This window comes from Polypterus senegalus, chromosome 16, assembly GCF_016835505.1.
Source record: "Polypterus senegalus isolate Bchr_013 chromosome 16, ASM1683550v1, whole genome shotgun sequence".
Lineage (NCBI taxonomy): Eukaryota > Metazoa > Chordata > Cladistia > Polypteriformes > Polypteridae > Polypterus > Polypterus senegalus.
This window is the reverse complement of record NC_053169.1, coordinates 16,662,615-16,679,067: the sequence shown is the minus strand read 5'-3', so window position 1 is coordinate 16,679,067 and position 16,453 is coordinate 16,662,615. Positions and strand designations below refer to the sequence as shown.

Genomic DNA, 16,453 nt, shown 5'->3' with positions numbered 1-16,453 from the left:
CAGAGCAAGTTCAGCCGCAGTCTCCAGATGAGGTCTGAAACATGTGCGTATCATACTCCTCAAGCTGCATTCTATACTATGCACGTCCAGGTGAGCATTTACTCGTTGTCAGCTGTCACCTTATACATTAGCTTGCCCATACAACTTAAGGCAAAATCAAACCGGTTGGGCAAGTCACAGACTACTTAAGAGTTTATGGAAAGGTCACACTACACAACTTGGCTAAAGTTACTTCAAACTTCTTTTCATGTGGAGGTTCCATTATCTTGTAAAAACTATGAACTTCTACCTTAATGCTTCATGCATCCATTTCAGAGTTAAATTTTAAAAGTACAAAAAACATTATTTAGCTCAGACAAAAAAAAAAACAAAAAACAAAAAAAACACCCAACAATGCATTCATAATAACCAAAAGCAGAATTTAAACTTACCAAATTGGAGTTTCCTCATGATAGCGGCATATCTTTCTTCAAGAGAGCGTAAAACAGACAATGGATTGGGTCTGGCAGCAGCCTTCTTGGAACATTCAGCCAATTTCTTTTCTTTAGAAGATAAATAAATACATATATTAAGGTTATGAATAGAATTTACAAATTTAAAAGATATTGTTACAAAAACTAGTACCTTTATAACCTGAATAAAACTATTCGCGTACTTGTATCTTATGCTCCAATTTCATCACTTGATTGCAAGCCACAAGCATACTTGACCTCTCCCTCAATAGCTGTCACCAGACAATCAGAGAATACTTGTTCATGACGACACTGGCTTATTTATTTATTTACTCCTGGTTTTCATGAACTTCTTCAATCCTGGGTCATCCAGGAAGAGACAGAAACTCCTACAAAAATGCGGTTTTCTTTTTTTGAAAACAGTTATGAACTGCTGCACGGAGAAGCTCTTTAACCCGCTTGGCTCCTAAAATGCTTAGATATGAAGTGTATCATTGAAAATAATTGCAAGTAACTAACCAGGCAGTTTAGGAGCATTCTGGTCTTGTGTTAAAATTCTTAGGTGTGAATGGATCCTGAAACAGAATGTTTAGTGCATGTTTTTTAGATGAATCAGAATATCGACAAGCATGAATTTCAGCTGTTATTTCTTTTTTCAATGAAACAAGTCTGTCAATTCTTAGAAATGATACCACTGGACATAAATATCGGGTGCAGTTAGGGGAACTTTAAATGTATTACGTCAATACATCGATTTCCCGAGATGCAATGCGCTCTGACATCTGTACTCTCCCGTGTGTACAACATACTACAGTGTACCTGAACAGCAATGGACTGGCTGCATTTCCTATTGGAATTTCAGAGCCACCTCATGCAAATGTCTGGAACTGATGTCATTTAAAGCTTAACCATTTCAATGAAGTGACTAAATCATCTGCAGAGACTGAGTCAGAATTTCATATACATCTTAAAGCACCATCTAGCAAGTTAAACCAGGAACCCAATTTGAAAAATCTCTGCACCATAAAAATAATTAAAACAATAATATTTCCTCACTCAATTGACTATCTTCTATTGTACCAACACTAGAATGTGAGTCATTAAACTTTGTGATCTGTGTCATATGAGCGCTGTATCTCAACATTTGAGAAGTGACAGCCATAACATATCACTGGTTTTACTTATTTTTTAATGAAAGCTGCCAAAAATTGTAAGAAAGCAAGCATTAATAGGGTTAGCAGAACTTTCTAAAAAATCTGTTTTACAAAGCATTTGAAAATAGACCTTTTTAGAAATTATACAAGCAAAACAAATTATAAAAAGCCACTGCCCTTCTATGCAGTGCATGCAATGAATGAACACTGGTGCCGACATTCAGAACACTTCTTTTAGTAGACACGCAGCATCTGGTGAATAGCAGCATTTACTCTAAAGGAGCTGCAAAAACAAAGTGCAAATCTATAGCACATAAATGCTGGATCAGCCATCTCACATAGCATACTTGTACAGAAAGGCCAGCAAATACCCTCCAGAAAGCAGGCATGCAGAAGGTCTTGTTAAATAACTGGAAAAAAAAGTGTCCACTTATAACCGACAGCGTCTAGAGATCATCTTTGTTAAGGCCACTTAAGATTAAGTGCAATGGCTTCCATAATTATGCATAAACTTGTGTCTTTTACTGCCATGATGTAGTCCGTAGTTAGTAGGGCATATTAACAGGCAAAGCTTTTTCAGCTGCTGAACACATGACATACTATTAACTAAACAGTTACATATTTTAAATATTGTACACACACACACAGATATATCCTCAATGAGCAAATTATTAGGAACACCTGTACTCTTGCTTATCCATGAAAAGTTTTAATCAGCCAAAAATGTCGCAACAGCACAATGCATAAAATCAGGCAGATACAGGTCAGTATCTTCAGCTAATGTTCACATCAAACACGAGAATGGGTCAAAAAAGTGACCTCGCCATTTTGACTGCAGCCTGATTGTTGGTGCCAGACTGGCTGGTGTGAGTATTTCTGTAACTATTGATCTCCAACATTCTCTAGAGTTTACTCAGAAAAAAAAACATCCAGTGAGTGACAATTCTGTAGATAGAAAAACGTTGTTGACCAGAGGTCAGAAGAAAATGTCTAGACTGGTTTGAGGTGACAGAAAGACTACAGTAATTCAAATAACCATTCTGTACAAGTGTGGCGAACAGAAATGTTTAAGAGTGTACACCACATCAAACTTTTGAGGCAGATGGGCTACAACAGCAGACGACCATGTCTTGTTTCACTCCTGTCAGCCAAGAACAGAACACAGAGGCTGCAGTGGGCACAGACCACCACTGGTCAACTGAAGACTGGAAAAACAAACCCTGGTCTAATGAATCTGAAAACAGCACCATTAAATCTATGCACACAATCTGCTTTATGTCAACAGTCCAGGCTGGTGGTGTAATGGCTAATTCCAGCAAAGAAATTCTCCAAGCAAATGTAGCCTCCAACTAGTTTCATGAACATGACAATGAGTTCAATGTTCTTCATTGGCCTTCCCAATCAATGTATCTGAAGTCAATAGAACATGGGAGAAATTGTGTGATGTAATCATTGTCAACATGGACTAAAATCTCAAAGGAATGTTTATAATATCTTGTGGAATCCACACCATGAAGAACTGAGGCCGTACAGAGGGCAACAGGAGGTACTACCCAGTAGAAGTGTAGTGTTCCTAACAATTTGCTCAGTGTGTGCATATAGCTGTTATAGAGCGATACCAAAAGAATGATTTATAAAATTTTAAAATTTCCACAAACATCCACCCTCATTAGAATATAGACATAGCTTTGTTATGGGAAGGACTAACAACTAAACAACATTATACAACACAGGTAAATTGAACACATTTTTATCAATCCAAAAACAAATACACTTTACTTTCTGAGGAAATCTGATGCCCATTACGACATATACAGAATATTTCTGCTAAGCTAATTAGGTCAAAATTTAAGGTGTCTTCTCACTTACAAGACAGTTATTAAATAAACACACTTCCCTCTTTACTATCCCCATTAAAATGTAGGCAAGAAGAAAATTCCTACCTTGATTTGCTTGTCGCAAACTTGTTGTGGCAGCATAAACAATATCAGCAGTCTTCTGGATGTCGGGCACTAACAAAGTGAGTCCTTCTGGCTCAGGATCTGAAGCTTCTGCCTTTAGGATTCCTTTTGTTTTATCTTTCTTAGATCTATAAAAATTATAAAAAAGCCAAGGTAAATGATACAGGGGGGAAACCAATAAAGGTGTGCACTTTTTTTATTTTACTGATTTTATTGTAATCATTCCATACAAACAGATCAATTTTTAGAAAAAACAAATTGGATTGAAAACAAATCAACCCCCACCCCTGAGAAAGACAGCATTGGCCAACGGACTAAAACTTAAAAATAGTAAAAAATTAATAAATTGATTAGTTTATTAGATACATGGAGAAGAAAAAGAAATGGGGAGAGAATCTACTTCCCCAGTGTTTTAAGAGCTTATTCTAAAATGTTACTGATCAGATCCTGCCAGGTTTTAAAAATGTTCTGCACAGATCCTCTAAGTGAGAATTTGATTTTTTCCAATTTCATTTAATATAAAACGTCAGTTACCCACTGACTTAAAAGAGGAGAGTTAGGATTCTTCCAGGTTAGCAAAATAATAAGTCTGTGTGCCAGTAGTGTAGTGAAGGCGATCACAGTTTGTTTGTCCTTCTCCACTTTAAGCCCATCAGGAAGAACACCAAACACAGCTGTTAATGGGTTAGGAGGGATTGTGACACCAAGGCTGTCTGAGAGGTATTTAAAAATGTTGGCCCAGAATGATATTAACTTGGTGCAAGTCCAGAACATGTGACCCAGTGAGGCTGGGACTTGATTGCAGCATTCACAGGTAGGATCTTGCCCAGGAAACAGCGACAGATGTGCTCGATATGTAATTTTGAGTTGAATAATTGTATGCTTTGCGCATATGGAGCTCGAGTGAATTCTTTGCACCTTCCAGTCCTTTTCTGATATGCTGAGTGAGAGATCCTTTTCCCATTGTCCTCTTGGATCTTTGAAAGGTAGAGACTGTAAAATATTTTTATATATTGCAGAAATGCTGTCTGAGTCCTCGAGACTGAGCAATATTTTTTCCAGCATAGGGGAAGGTGGGAGATGGGGAAAATCAGGCAGGTTCTGTTGGACAAAGTTTCTAATTTGAAGATAGTGAAAGAAATGTGTTGCTGGAAAATTTAATTTGGAATATAATTGTTCATAGGATGCAAAGACGTTGTCTATATAATGATCTCTATACAATTTAATCCCAAATGTTTTCCAGGTATTAAAAACTGCATATGTTTGCGAGGGTTGAAAAAGGTGGTTCTCATGCAGATGTGCCACTGATAAAATATTCTCCATCTTAAAATGCTTTCTACATTGGTTCCATATTCCGAGTGAGTGAAGGAAAACTGGGTTATTAGTATATTGGCTATAACTTGCATTTATTGGGGCACAAATCAGGGACTATAGAGAAGTACTTCAGGATTTTATTTCTATTGCAGACCAAGCCTGTGTATGTTCATCTATTTGTGTCCAGGTTTTTATAGCTTGTATGTTTGCTGCCCAGTAATAAAACAAAGTTAGGTAGAGCCATGCCACCTTCTGTCTTAGGTCTTTGTAGAGTAGCTCTTTGGATACGTGGATGTTTTAAGTTGCAAATAAATGAATTTATGGTTGAATCTAATTGCTTAAAGAATGATTTATTGATATATATTGGAATATATTATGAATTTCCCCTTGGGATTAATAAAGTATCTATCTATTTTGAAATAAAAAAAGAAGCTTAGGAAGGATATTCATCTTAACAATGTTAATTCCTCCAGCTAGAGTGAGATGGAGGGTTGACCATCTATGCAAGTCTTGCTTAATTTTTTCCATACAGAAGGCGAAATTTTGTTGATAAAGAGCTTAATGTTTACTTGTGAGATCTACCCCTAAGTATTTAAACTGATCTGCAATAATAAAAGGGATGGTGTCCAATCTAATATTATATGCTTGAGAATTCACTGGAAAGAGCACACTTTCATTCAAATTAATTCTGAGGCCAGAGATCTTTTGAAATTCTGTAAGTGTTTTAAGACTGCAGGCACAGTATTTTGTGGGTCTGATATATACAAAACCATATCATCTGCATATAGATAAATTTTGTGTTCCAGTCCTTCTCTGATAATCCCCTTTATCTGATAAGCATTTCAACAGTGTATTGCCAGTGGTTCAATGGTGATTGCCAGTTAAAAACTATGCAATTGTCTTTGCAGTGTTAGATGTCATCCCCCGTGACAGGAGACATATCTAAGAGTGGATTTAAAACACAATTGAAGTCCCCAGCCACTATAATTTTATGAGTGTTCACATTGGCAATGGATGCAAATACATTTTACATCGACATTGGGTGCATAAACATTTATCAAAATCACTTTACAGTTAAATAAGTTACCTATGACCATCACATATCTTCCTTCAGGATCATATACTACATTTGATGCTACAAATGAGACTGTTCTATGTATAAGAATTCCCACACCTCTAGTTTTCTTTGTAAAGCTGGAATGGAACATTTGGCCAGTTCAGTCTTTTTGTAGCTGGAACTGATCTTTGCTTAATAAGTGGGTCTCCTGTAACAATACTATTTTAGCGTTTAGACCTGTTAGGTGAGAGAATACTTTCTTTCTCTTTAATTCGTGATTCAGGCCTTTAGCATTCCAGCTCACAAAGTTAACTGTCCCATCATGGAGACATTGATTCTGAATTTTTGATGTCTTTTGTAGTATTAACTGGAAGTGAGACGGCTTTAACCTTAATTTCCAATTTTCCCATGAGTTATTGCCATGCAGCCTATTGTTACATTGGAAGTTATAATTGTAAGGATTAAGAGAGGATAGATTAGATATAGCTTGTTCTCTTTCTTATAAGGTGTGCACTTTTTAACAAGACCATATGCACTTTCAATTTCTTGCAGAGTCCACCAAAGAGGGGAAAAGGTAATATTAATCAATCAAGAGTTATCAAATGCTGTGCACTCACTTTAATGAAAACTACACTAATATATTGTGACTTAGGCATAATAAGTAAACAATTTAAAATGTTAATGAAACAAGGTAGACAATGATGTGTGAAGTATGTGTTGTATATAAAGTGCAAGTTGTAGGTTCAATGAGGGGGTGGTGGGGGTTGGCTGGTTTGGGGACAACCAAGAAATTCTGCACATTTATAAATCTGTAACATGCTAATAATGTTTCATTCAATTGATGCTTCAGAAATACTCAAAGGTCACACATCACAATGCTGCTAATAAAAGTCATTCTCTATGATACATAACCCAATTCCGTGGATTAGTGGCAATCCAAATTGAGTATACATATTTATTGCCTCCCTCCATGCTGTACTGTAATATCTCCTTTGAAGCAATGTGTCAAGGACATGTCTAGTATAAACTGTGGGTGTAGATGTACAAGTAGATTACAGCAACATCTGTGCAGCATAAAGTCCCAGATTTAAACAACCAAAAACATTTCAACTCAATAATAGCTCATAGTACAGTACCTCAGTCTGTTAGTGTAAGTGTCAACACAGGTCTTCATCTTGGCAAGAAGAGTACCCACAGAAGCCTGACATTCAGAGCGTTCCTCCTCCTCCTCACTTTGATCACCCGAGAGTGGGAGCAGAAGTGGAACCAGAGATGTGCAAGATGAGATGGCACGGAGAAGTTCCAGAAGTGCCCGATACAGTGGAACGTGTCTTGCCATGTCGAGCACTGTGAAATAGACGTAACGTTTTGCATATTTAATTGTGTTGTTGCAGAAATAACTTAAACTGTGAATAATTGACTCCATTAACCTAGAAAAACATTCAAAGGTCAAAAATGAACAGTCAGCTGAGGACTCGATAACAATCTATGCTTATAACACTGAAACTTAACTGATATAAGGTTGTCCATATTATAGCACAAGGTAAAAGCAACAAAATTATTGGTATTTTAAATACCTAGGAGAACGAAATCAGAAATTATTGAAAAAGTATACAAAGAAATAAGGAGAATTTTAATAAGAAAGTTTGCATTCTAGATTTCTAGTAATATGGAAATAAATATAAAAGCTACGTTTTCTGATATTTGTACAAATAACTCAAGACTTTACTAAAATGATATGAACTGATTTATAAAAAAAAAACCACACCACCGTCTGGTATATTAAAGCATAGTCAACACAGGTTTAAACAGTTTCAGACTGGCCAGAAATCTTAATTTATTGCTTCCAAATAGTGAAGTGGGTTATATCTAAAACACTAAGAAAATGTTGAAAGTGTCACTGGTAGAATATGGGAACACGATGCAAGCATCAGTGGCTGTGCCCTATAGTCAGTGGGGATGTCAAAATTGTCCATTGTCCTTGCTGATCTCGTCACCTTAGCATGTTAAATTATACATCTAGTTATTGTAGGATATGTCAAATTAGACTACCGTGTAACAACTTTCTAGTGCAATTTAATTTCACATTTCCAAAGTTTGCCCCCTTTTTTTGACAACCAATAAAGTGCTACCTGACAGAGCTGTTTCCTGTGCAAAGGATCCATAAGCTCGAGTTCAGCCACACAGTCTTTGACCCTATTATTCTATTTTTTTTCCCCTCTCTCTGGTGTGGTTTATAAAAATGAGTCTCTTTTGTGTTTACGAGATCCTTGTACATCAGGGAGAATGCTCATTAGTTTTCAGATCTCATGCACATATTCCCGATCTCAACCACTTTAGAGTTTGATTTTGTCAAGACTAGTCACAAACTGGATGGACTGAGTTGCTGAGGATGTTAGACCACATGGCATGCAGTCATAGGAGCATATTGTGACAGCCCCCGACACGTCAACATTATGCAAATGTAGTCTGCAGATGACAATTGCTGGAAAAGTCGTGTAATGTGACAGGGCCTTTAGACTGACTGGAGGTCCATCTGAAAAGCAATTCCATTTATTTACATCCAGTTTGAAACTACTGTGATTTAATAATGTTATTTAATAATGCTACACAAGTGAATAATCCTTTAGGGAAGCACTAAAAACAAAAGTTACTTAAGGACTTTTGTTTTTTTAATTTTACACATAAGGAGACTTTTTGGCAGAATAACAGAAAAACAAAGAAAGGAAAAAACAGGCCAAAATGTTCTGGTTCTACAATAATATTTTGAATCTGCATGTTAAAGTACCCTACATTACATTTATATCGATATTCAGGGCATCCTTCAAAGGAGTGTCTGCACATGTGAGAAACAGCCAACCTCCCCCTATAATCAGTATTCTGTCCACTACACTTTTCTCCTTAAGAAGCCACTTCCATTCCTAAAGTGCTGAATAAATTTTGGCAATTACTGCTAAATGACAGAAACATTTATGATTGATGCTCCGACAGTTCAGTCTGGATCTGCTCCTAATCATTCTAGTACTGTTCTTGTTAGCTGAATCTTTTAATTTCACAAAGCAATTCATGCCTGGATTGATATGGGAAGGTCCCATAAACAGTCCATTATATTTCTTCCGTGGAAACATTCTCAGTGTCAGGCTGTGAGTGCTCTTAAATTTCATGGTCACTTTGCACATTTAGCATTTGCTTAATTACTGTATCTTTGATTTATAGCCAAGAGGGCGAGGAAAATAAAAGGAATTTATGGAAAAGAGGGACGATATCTGCTTCAAGATGCATTAAGCCAAGGCAACCAGGAACAAACAAGGCTATAAACTACAGCAAATAGTAGATAAATCCACTTAGTATTTAAAACATTTACTATGTAAGAGCGAACATTTAAGACAAACAGACAATAATTCTTTAGGATAAGCTAAACATGTATCAAATGTGGTGTTGCTATCACAAATAATTAAACTGTATTAACACATTAATGTTACTGTTCTTAATTTCTGATAACCAGCAAAAAGGTACATAAATTAATAATGGAAGTAGCTTTAGTGGTACACACTGACAAAAAATAAAGAATCAAATATCTACATCTTCACATTTTAGTTTTAAATCTGCTCTTTGTATATTTTACAGCACACACACACACACACACACACACACACACACACACACATACATATGTATGTATCTACTTGAACTTTACTGCCAGGCAACATCACTGCTTGGGAATTCTCTTGGTGTCCCATACATACACATAAATACATAAACACAAGAATGGAACATACAAGACATGTCACCTTGTTAACAGTGACACCATTTGTAACTAGGGGTGCAAAACCCCACGTTCACTTCTACTGATTTCAAAAAATAGATAGTTGAGGATACACCAACTGGCCAGCTGATTCACTTCATCCCTTATACATATACTGTACATGCATGCACACAAAAACATTGAACAGTCACTTTTTTCCCCACATGTAACTGCTTCTCTAAACAGGAAGCCTTGCAACTGCAATTGAATACATGCACCAGGCAGACACAGTCCAAATATTTTTTACTGTTAATGAAAAATGAAAATGTCCAAGACTTAGGACAGAAGCAACTTTGACTGATTGACAGTTTTTTGGTACCTAACATGGTGGCTCCGGAATCTCTGCAGCTGCCCTTCCAGAATTACAATGTTAAGATATTATAAAAAAATAACTTTTTAAAAAATATCCAGTGAATGGCAGTTCTGTGGTCAAAAATGCCTCATTAACGAGAGATGTCGGGGACAATGGTCATAGCAGAACGGCTCTAAATGCTCAAGTCTTTTAAACAGTGCTATGCAGAAGGACACCCCTACATGCACAATGCAAATGACCTTGAAATAGATGGGCTACAGCAGCAGGTTCCATACCTGTCAGATACAAACAAGGCAATGAAGCTACAGTGACCATGTAGTCAACAAAGCTGGACAAATGAAGATTACAAAAATGTAACTTGGTCTAACAAATCTTGATTTCTGCTATTACAGGCAGATGGTTTGGTCAGAATTTGGCTGATACAACATGGATCATTCATGCCTTGTATCAACAGTACTGACTGGTAGTGCAAGTGTCATGGTTTAGAGAATGTTTTCTTAGTACATATTTGAACTCTAAATACAAACTCATCACAAGTGGACCACCACTGCATGCCTAAGCACTGTTGTCATGGGGGTGTTCTTTAACTGTCAGTCTATAAACCTCAGATGAAAACGTCTAGCAAGACAACATCTTTTCAAGCTAGCTCCATGGTAACAGTAATTTGAAGTTTAGCTGAATGGTCTGCACAGTTCCTCAGGTATGAAACCGATAGCATGTCTTTCTGATGACGTGGAATGGGAGTTTCACATCATAAATAGGAATTGATGAATCAATGCCTTGAATAATTCAGGCTAATCTGGAGGTAAAATGAGGAGTACTGCTAAAGTTTTGATGCTCGCTTGAATCACCCTGATCTTGAAAAATATAAGTGGGAAAGCAAGACTTTATCCTGGCAAACTACATCGTAGATGCATGCACTCTTGCAGGGCATAACTTAATCCTTTATGGCACAGGGCTTAATTTTAAACCTGTGGGGCAAAACCGAAGATGAAATCTAAACAAAGCATGTAGAACTGAGAGGGGAAAAAAGAATAAAATCAATTACTCATAAATGATTTACACAAAAGTGTAGATAGGTATGAAAGAACAACAAAGAGAATATTAAATGCATACTACTGTGATTACATCAGAACAAATGACACCAGATGGTTTAGCGAGTAACCAGACTAGTTAAGTATTCTGTTTGCCATATGGAGTAGAAAGTACTGTATCATCACAAGAATTGCATAGAAAGTGAAAACCACGAAACAAATACAAGAAATATCTGAACTTCTGCAAGGAAAGTCATTAGCACTTGTGCTCATTGTTAGAGCACAGGCAGGTATTGTAGGTTATCTTTGGTTTTTAAATGAACATAGCTGTAAACATTAAATATTTCAATAGCACGTTGATGTCCATAGGTGATGATAATTACAGAACTATATGCCTTCGGCTGCTGACTTTCCTTCTGCAGTGTTTTGAATCATTCTTTAATTGTAATATCATTATTAAAAGGTAACTGTGAAAATAACTGAAATTGAAAATTTGACATATTAAAAATTTAAAGTCACCGATAGCATCTGTGCGTTTCTACATTATGCAGTGCTTGCCAAGCATATAGTCATAGCACAGGCAACTTTTCAGTTGAAGATGAAGTACATATGTTTCATATGCTTAATCTCATTTTAACATGAAGAGGACAGTATGTCTTTATGTGTTACCAAGATGACAAGACAAAGCGAGTCTGGGTGTGACTGTTCTGATTGAGATGCACCTTCTTGCTTCACTGCTTTGGATGATAAGCAAGCAGTGTTATCAATATATTACAAGGAAACACACCTGCAACAATTTTATAAAGTTGTTATGGCAGTTGATCACTTCATTACTTCTCAATCTTTGTTATCAATATTGTGTCTTATAGATACCTCAGGTGAAAATAATTTTAGTCTGCGTTGACCTCATGAACTTATTATGGTATTTTAGCTTCAAAGTCCTGTATTTGCACAGGTTTTGCTCCACCTATTTCTGTAGTTTGAATACTGCATTTGAAAGGTCATGCTTTTGATATTTTAGGATGTGGTACATGTGATTTAGTAGCTGTTAATTTAATTTGTGTGGTCCCGTTTCACATTAATTCTGTTAGTGCAGAGGTACAGTAAACAGATCATCATTGGATGGACAGATGACTGGATAGACAGACAGGCCTTTATTTGTCACAGAGTGAAATCTGGCTTTTTTAAATTTTTTTTTTTTAAGACTAGAGGGGTTCGCCCCCATACTCGCATCCGCGCCAACCCCCTGGCCTGTGCTATGCGCCAGCCACTTCGCATCTCTGCTGCTCGTGTATGTGATTTCACTTTCACCAAACAACAATTCTTTTAATTCTCACGGATAGGCTTCTTCATTGAGAAGAACCACTACTTTTCCCTGATGGCAACACGAATTAGACAATATACAAGTCTCAGACTAAAAGTTTAAATCCGAACAATATATTCAATCTCTTTGCGCTGTTCCATTATTTCACAGATTAATAATTTCCGTTTGTTTGCGCTAATGCGATCTTTACTTACATTTTTTTTTTGAAAATTTGAATTTTAGTACTTTCATTATCTGCTCTGCCTGTGTATCGCATCGTTTTTGAATTCTTTATGACATTCTACTTTGTCATCTACTCTGTCTTTTATTTCCAGCCGCAGGCGTGGTAAATCTCTTGGCACAAAATCTCATTTCATGGGACATGAAAGTATCTCTCTGAAAAAGGCATGTCGCGTCCAAGGCTAAAAAGTCTCATCTCGTCCCAGGATTTTTTTATTATAATAGAGACACTTGTTTACTTGCATTGTGCAACTCATTATATACAAATACAAAGACACACACACACATATATATATATATATATGTGTAAAGACCTACCTGTTTCAGAAGCTTTTCCTGATGACAACATATTAATATTATATTTCATCCTCTTCTTGTTAACATTTGAGATTGACATCAGAAATAATAATTGACCTCACCTGACACGCACAGGAATTGCAGACTACTAATGGTCAAATTGAATTAGGCCTTCAATATGACCAAGAGCTCATAATACAAGATAACAAAAATCAGAAACACACCAAACATCCTACTGTGTGTTTGGCTTAACATACCCACATAAGAAGTGCAAGGCAAGCTTCATAAATCAGTCAGGTTTAATAACTCAAGAAAAATGGGGTTTCCTTAAAAGCATATTTTTAAGAATATATAAATATAGGACAAAACCTTTTTCCTAAAAAAACATCACAAAGAGATGGCCTGAATACTTTTCAACACCTAACAAAATGCACCACAACACAAATGCATAATTATGTAATAAAAAAGTACCTCACAAAAAGTTACATTCATCTATAGTAAAGGGGCTGCTTCTGAATTTACTAACACCACCTAGAAATTGAACAGTAATCCTAAAAGAACTACATAAATAATATATGACACACTCCAAAAACAAGACTTCAACAAAAGCCTTTAATGAATGCATCTCCTTTAAAAGCAAAGTGACAGAAACCGCATTCTAATGCTGTTTAACGATTCTTTTGCTTCTTTTTAATATTCTAGAACGTTCAATCTAAGAATAGTCAAACCTAATGGGCCATTAAATAGGTAATATTGAGCAGCAATGAATTCTCTTTCCATATCATTTAACTTCCTCAGTACATCTTAATTGGATAAGAATGACAATACCACTAAACTTAATAACACATCACTAAGAACTTAAATGATCATTTTTGTCAACATTAAATAAACCAAATGCACACGACCACAGCCTTAACAGACTACTCCTTGACTAGATGACACACTGTAAACATATATACACTTACAGTAATGAAACTTTTTAAAAATATCTGTTGATATTATAAATAGAATACATCGTTACTAATACTGTATATTCCATGCCTAACTGTAAAAATACATCTTTAATGGTACAACTATTAAAAAAATTTAAAAAATGTTTATAATTTATACACAATGAAACAGGAATTTAAATGATATATGAATATCAGTTTTTAAAATGTTTATCAGTTTTTATGCTATAGAAATAAGATACCCCAGATTTAATATTTAGTGATACAAACGATCTCTCCTTAAACAATTCACTTAATTTTCACAGTTTCTAAATTGCAAAGCACATCAAAATGTGCAGACATTTTCAAGACAATCATGAAATAGTTGAAACTCTGCACATCAATAATTCAGTGATAGATATAACCTATTAACAAATATTTTAATAGATATTACTATGAATGCTATAAAAAGGTGTGATAAAGAACTGACATATCCAAGTGTAGAAGAAGAAGCAAGGAAAATTGTTGTCAAATCCGCCAAAAGCAATCAGGCACATAGCCACACTAAAAGATTAACTTGTGAGTGAACATCTGCTGCCATTTCTTCTTGTTGCAGTTATTTTTACTTTTGATTTTGAGTGTAACTGTAATAACGCGGCACAATACTATGACTTATAATATGTACAACACATGAGACCATCATTCCACAGGCGGGGAATTCTGATTAAACAGTGAAAGGCAGCGACATACAGAAAACAGAAGGCTGCAAACCTCTGTGCACATACTGATATTCACAATTTACCACTTGATTTAGAGATCTTTTGGTTGTAGCATTTGGGAAGTCAGCTATGATTAAAATCAGCATATTTTAAATTATTATTTTAAAAATTCTTTATCAATTTTGTTTCCAAATTTTACAATGTCTTTTTCAAAAGTGCTGGAATACTCAAGTTAGAGATATGTATTTACGTACATACTTATGTAGATAGACACATAGTTTAGATAGATAGACACACAGATAGACAGATAAATAGACAGATAGACACACAGATAGATAATCTGTTGCTTTTCCCATTTTTTTTGTAGTGACGAGCAAGGAAAATTTGTAATCTCATGTTTTCATGGGGAGCAATGGCAAACAATATTAAAATGTCCATTTAAAAAGAAAAACAAAAAAACCCACAACTTCACTTGATTCATATAATTCATGTGTCAGTTATTCCCTGCTGTATGCTCTTATCCAAAATGCATGTGCTTTTTGCTAAAATACTGTTAAATACTTCGCGCATGAACAGGAAGCACATTCAAATGGGACTGAGCTTTTAATGGCAGACACCCTCCATTGGTCACAAGTTTTTTAACAGACTAAATGTAATTTATAATATAATTTATTAAATCTTTCAATTTGACATTTACTAATTCAGTTAAACTATTTTTTCTTTTATATTTATTTAGATAAAAATATAGTCAGTTTTAATTTTGTAAGTTTAGTCTTATGTTTAATGTTACTCAGTGTTGTAAGCCACCACAACATTGCTATAGTCTTTAAACCCAAGCTTTAACAGGTTAGGGTGTTAAAAGTAGATTGTTGATTCACACTGGCAGTGATAAAATGCTTTGTACCTTGTATGTTGTGTGCTTTTAATCAACACAGTAAATATATGAGTCTAATTACAAATAGTGGCGTCAAGAGTTAGTGGTACCAGAAATTTAGGAGTCAGAGTCAAAGGTTTCGTGCACCAACTCCACAGTCCTACCTGTCACATTAAATATATACAGAACTCTGGCCTTGTAAACTGAAATTCACAATGTAAAATAACTGATTTATTTCCACACTAAAGAACAGGAGGTCTTCAGGTCACTAATGGCACACAGCCAACTTTGTTCACCTGCAGTATTTTGGTGGAATGATGATTGTACCGTGCAGGAATTATAATGAAGGACATCAAAGAACAGAAGGTTGATTCAAGAGTACACCATATGACCAAAGTCCGCACTCTTGGATCAAGAATTGTCCACAAGGCTGGTAAATCAAGTTTACATGTGCACTATGAGAGTTAAGATTAAGGCACTAAATTTTCAGAGCTACATTTTTGCAGGGCATTTCTTCATTTCCAGGGGTCCAATGGCACAATGACACACCTGAAAATGTATGATATACTTAAGTATATATTTTTCATTTTTTAGAGTACCGTTTATTTATTTTTTATTTATTTACACTGCATGCTGTTGTGCCAGCATGACAAGCAACATAAATTGTTTCATTTATTGCATACAGTCAATAAGCTGAATTAAATATTATAGTTGTTTTTATAAGTTAAAATGCCATAATTTACACAGGATCACAAAGCGAGTCAGAGGTGGGGACTGAGGTGGCAATCCAGTCCACACTGTTTACCTCCAAATAGGAACATACATTTTCATTCTGCGGTGTTGTGTAATCATATGAGTGGTATTTTTCTTTTTTGATTTCTCAAACCTTGTGACAGCTAGTTCAATACTTTATCTTTTTACCACCAATCATAGTTAGCAAAAACAAACAATGAAAGGTAAACAGCTTACTGACGTGATACTAGCCTCACAATTCACTGGAT

At 35.6% G+C, this 16,453-nt stretch overlaps 1 protein-coding gene across 3 annotated transcripts in view; it reads right to left on the bottom strand.

The window, feature by feature from the left end:
- birc6 (baculoviral IAP repeat containing 6) overlaps positions 1–16,453 on the bottom strand; it is a 250,266-nt gene that overhangs the window by 32,128 nt on the left and 201,685 nt on the right. For all 3 annotated transcript variants that reach the window (XM_039739062.1, XM_039739063.1, XM_039739064.1), the window contains exons 66-68: positions 7,075–7,285; positions 3,550–3,695; positions 432–542 (exon numbers count right to left, since the gene is read on the bottom strand). In XM_039739062.1, the coding sequence (XP_039594996.1) occupies positions 432–542; positions 3,550–3,695; positions 7,075–7,285 (468 nt within the window). The remainder of the gene's footprint in view (positions 1–431; positions 543–3,549; positions 3,696–7,074; positions 7,286–16,453) is intronic.